This window comes from Lipotes vexillifer, unplaced genomic scaffold (genome assembly GCF_000442215.2).
Source record: "Lipotes vexillifer unplaced genomic scaffold, Lipotes_vexillifer_v1.1 scaffold342, whole genome shotgun sequence".
In the NCBI taxonomy this organism is placed as follows: domain Eukaryota; kingdom Metazoa; phylum Chordata; class Mammalia; order Artiodactyla; family Lipotidae; genus Lipotes; species Lipotes vexillifer.
In genome coordinates, this window is record NW_006786802.1 from 1,725,115 (window position 1) to 1,729,285 (window position 4,171).

General features: G+C 64.4%; 1 protein-coding gene across 1 annotated transcript; it reads left to right on the forward strand.

The window, feature by feature from the left end:
• The first annotated feature begins 82 nt into the window (after positions 1–82).
• IRX3 (iroquois homeobox 3) lies at positions 83–2,914 on the forward strand. Its single transcript, XM_007459454.1, has 4 exons — positions 83–762; positions 931–2,053; positions 2,220–2,286; positions 2,735–2,914. Exons 1-4 carry the CDS (start codon positions 496–498, stop codon positions 2,787–2,789), a joined length of 1,512 nt encoding a protein of 503 aa, XP_007459516.1. The 5' UTR covers positions 83–495; the 3' UTR covers positions 2,790–2,914.
• The last annotated feature ends 1,257 nt before the right edge of the window (positions 2,915–4,171 follow it).

Sequence of the window (4,171 nt, forward strand, 5' to 3'; positions counted from 1 at the left end):
GAGTTTCATAGCATCCAGGAAAGTGAAAGAGCCCGAAGGCGCGGAAATGATCCTGGGGGTTGGTAGAGGGGGGAGAGGAAGGGCGAGGAGGGGGAGTGAAAACTAGAGGAGGCGAGGGAAGCGAGGCGCGACACAGCTCGGGGAGAGGAGGGCAGTGAGGAGCGAGGCGCGGGCAGAGGCAGCTCCGGCTGCCGAGAGGAGGGAGCGCGGCGCGGAGAGGAGGGGCTTGCGGGCCCGTAGAAATGTCAATCAGAGCCCGGAGCCCCGGGAATCTCCGCCAATCTGTTCGGACCTGACCTGGCTCCTTGCCTCCGCCGCCGCCGCCGCCGCGGAGCAGATCAATAGGCGAACGCCGAGCGCAGCGCAGCGCAGCGCGGGAGGCAGCGCGGCCCCAGCCCGGCCCAGCCCCCGATGCGCGCCGCAGCCCGCGGGCGGCGCTGAGCTGGGCGGCCGCAGGGGCCGGGCCCCCTCTCCGTCCGTGCCCCGCGGGCCACCATGTCCTTCCCCCAGCTCGGATACCAGTACATCCGCCCGCTCTACCCACCCGAGCGCCCGGGGGCCGCCGCCGGCGGTGGCAGCGCTGGGGCCCGGGGCGGCCCGGGAGCCGGAGCCTCAGAGCTGGCTGCCTCGGGGTCCCTGTCCAACGTACTCTCGTCCGTGTACGGGGCGCCTTACGCCGCGGCGGCAGCGGCAGCCGCAGCCGCCCAAGGCTACGGCGCCTTCCTGCCCTACGCGGCCGAGCTGCCCATCTTCCCGCAGCTGGTAAGTGGCTTGGGAGCCGCAGCGGGGAGGTTGGAGCTGGGGCGCCGGACGAGGTGTACGCGCGGGAGTAGACTAGAGGGGCCCGGGCCGGGAGGGTGGAGGCGGCGATGGCCAGGGCTCATCCACGCTCCCTCCGCGCGTGTCCCTTCCTTCTCCCTGTGCGTACAGGGCACGCAGTATGAGCTGAAGGACAGCCCGGGGGTGCAGCATCCGGCCGCGGCCACCGCGTTTCCTCACCCGCACCCCGCCTTCTACCCATACGGCCAGTACCAGTTCGGGGACCCGTCCCGTCCCAAGAACGCCACCCGGGAGAGCACTAGCACGCTCAAGGCCTGGCTCAACGAGCACCGCAAGAACCCCTACCCCACCAAGGGCGAGAAGATCATGCTGGCCATCATCACCAAGATGACTCTCACTCAGGTGTCCACCTGGTTCGCCAACGCGCGCCGGCGCCTCAAGAAAGAGAACAAGATGACTTGGGCGCCCCGCAGCCGCACGGACGAGGAGGGCAACGCTTACGGGAGCGAGCGAGAGGAGGAAGACGAGGAGGAGGATGAAGAAGACAGCAAACGCGAACTGGAGCTGGAGGAGGAGGAACTCGGGGGGGAGGAGGAGGACACCGGGGGCGAGGGCCTGGCTGACGACGAGGAGGACGAGGAGATCGATTTGGAGAACTTAGACGGCGCGGCCGCGGGGCCCGAGCTGGCCCTGCCTGGCGCGGCGCACAGGGACGGCGACCTCGGCCTGGAACCCATCTCAGACTCCAAGAATAGCGACTCCGACGACAGTTCCGAGGGATTGGAGGAGCGTCCACTGCCTATCCTGAGTCTGGCCCCAGTGCAACCGCCGGTGGCCGCGACTCCGCCATCACCGCCCTCGCCCTCAGCAGGCCTGGACCCCTGCGCTCCCGCACCAGCGCCCGCCTCAGCCCTGCAAAAACCCAAGATCTGGTCCCTGGCCGAGACCGCCACAAGCCCGGACAACCCGCGCCGCTCGCCTCCGGGCGCGGGGGGTTCTCCCCCCGGGGCAGCCGTCGCGCCCCCAGCCCTGCAGCTCTCTCCGGCCGCCGCCGCCGCCGCGGCTCAGAGACTCGTCTCGGCGCCGCTGGGCAAGTTCTCCGCTTGGACCAACCGGCCGTTCCCAGGCCCGCCGCCCGGCCCCCGCCCGCACCCGCACCCCCTCTCCCTGCTGGGCTCGGCCCCTCCACACCTGCTGCGACTTCCCGGAGCCGCGGGCCACCCGGCCGCCGCCGCCGCCTTCGCTCGGCCGGCGGAGCCCGAGGGCGGAACAGGTGACTGCGGAGCCCAGGATGCGGAGGGAGGGGGCGAGTTTGGGGGTCGCGCCCGGGCAGGTCCCGGGGGGCGCAGGGCGCTTACCACTCCGCGCCCGCCTCCCGCGGTCCTGGGCGCCAGAATGGAGCGATCTAAAGGCCTTCCTTTTTCTCCCGCTTCCCGTAGATCGTTGTAGTGCCTTGGAAGTGGAGAAAAAGTTACTCAAGACAGCTTTCCAGCCCGTGCCCAGGCGGTAAGAGACCCCGAGCTGGGGTGGGGTGTTGGGACTGGCAGTCGGGGGCAGGAAAGAATGCGGAGGAAACTCAGGCTTATGCCCCCGGGGGAACGCAGCTAGGACGAGCTTCTGAAAGGGGACGAAACACACTCCTCCGTCGTCGCCACGGGCCCCTCTAGAGATGGCTCGAGAGTCCCAGTCCAGGCACCCGGGCGGGGCCCAGGGTACCTCGGAGCGGGCGGTGGCTCCGTGAAGCCCCACCACCTTCCAGCCGCGCACCTCGGGTCTTGACGCCTCCCGCCCAACCTTATAGTTAAACCGGAAGACCAGCATCTACAGCTGGACCTCATTGCACATTGAGACGTCTCCCTTCCCCTGGCCTCAGCCCTGGGTTGGGTCTCCCAATGCTAGGCAGCGTCGGTGCCCCTAACTCACTTCCTTTGCTACCACTGCCTCTCTCTTGCAGGCCCCAGAACCACCTGGACGCCGCTCTGGTCTTATCGGCTCTCTCCTCATCCTAGTTCTTTTTAAAAACAATTTTTTTAAATCGTTGTAATAATTGTAAAAAAAAAAATCGTTCTGTATAGTTATGACTTGTAAGCATGTCCGTGTATGAATACCTAAAAAGAAAACGAAACAAAAAAAGAAAAAGAAATAAAACAAATCTCCCCTCAGTCCTCCCCCGGTGGTTTCTGTACCCCACATTAGCTGAGTTTGTGAGGTTTGTTCGGTTGATTTGGGGGGGAGGTGGAGTTTCAGTGAGAATAAGCGTGTTTGACTTTTTTTGTATATACAGAAAAATGTACATATGTGTGAACCAAATTGTACAAGAAAGTATCTATTTTTGGCTAAATAAATGAGCTGTTGCCACTTTGACTATAACCCACCTGTCTGCCCCCGGAGGGATCTGTTTGGTGCTTTTCGTTTTGTTTTGTTTTACACCCTCATCCCCCCATGTTTGAAGTGTCGCCCGAATCAGCGCAAGAGAAGGCAAGGCGAGTCAGGGCCCTGTCGTCGGAGGACGGCAGAGGAGAGGCTGAAGTGGCCGGGCTGGGGGCACCGCTGGAGAAGAGAAGGTTGGAGAAGTGCCTGGGGCGCCCGAGAGAAAGGGCAGAGGAGACAGGTGGGACAGGGGGCAAGATGGCCTACGACGAGCTGGGAAACTGGGCCCAACTCCCCGGTCCACTGGAGCAACCGCGGGGCCTCGGGGCCTTCTCTGATGACGCAGCGGAGAGACTCGGAAAAGGATCTGGACGCCTCAATAGGCACAATTGAGGCTTTCTCAGTCTTACACAAGGGGCTGTGCAAGCTCCGCTTCGGGCCCCCTTCCAACCACATTGACCCCCCAGACTCCTTATATAGATGCAGGGATGTGGGGTGGCAGTGAGTTGGGGGGGTATGCAGGAGCGGGGAATCCAGAGGTGCACATCCTTTCCCCTTGGTGACTTTGCCCAGCCCACGTTGCCCGTTGGGGCTCCGGGCAGCATGTGCGCCTTGGCATCCCAGTGGGTTTTGCCGAAGTGCCCTGAAAGGGCAGCTTTCTGAGGCCCCGGCGCGGGGGGTTCGGGCAGTAGCACCGGCCCAGCCAGGATTCCGGCTCCAGGCCGGACAGGGGGGTGGTCGGGCCGGGGGAGGGAGCCGGGAAATTTGGGGCTGGAGCTCCCTCTGCAGGACAAAAGGGCCGCTCGGCGCCTGCCTCGGCGGCCTCTCGAGCCAGGCCGGGCGTCGCGTCCCCTCCGCAACCTCTTTTTTCTCTTGCAGTCAGCTAGCCTTGCCCAACTTTGACTGAAAGAAGTTGTAGGGATGCTGGAAGAGTGGTGCCTTGGGGTGTCGTTTTTGCATCTCCTTCCCCATGCTGAGTTGGTAAATTGATAGGGCGGCCAGACGCCTGGTTTTTGCCCGC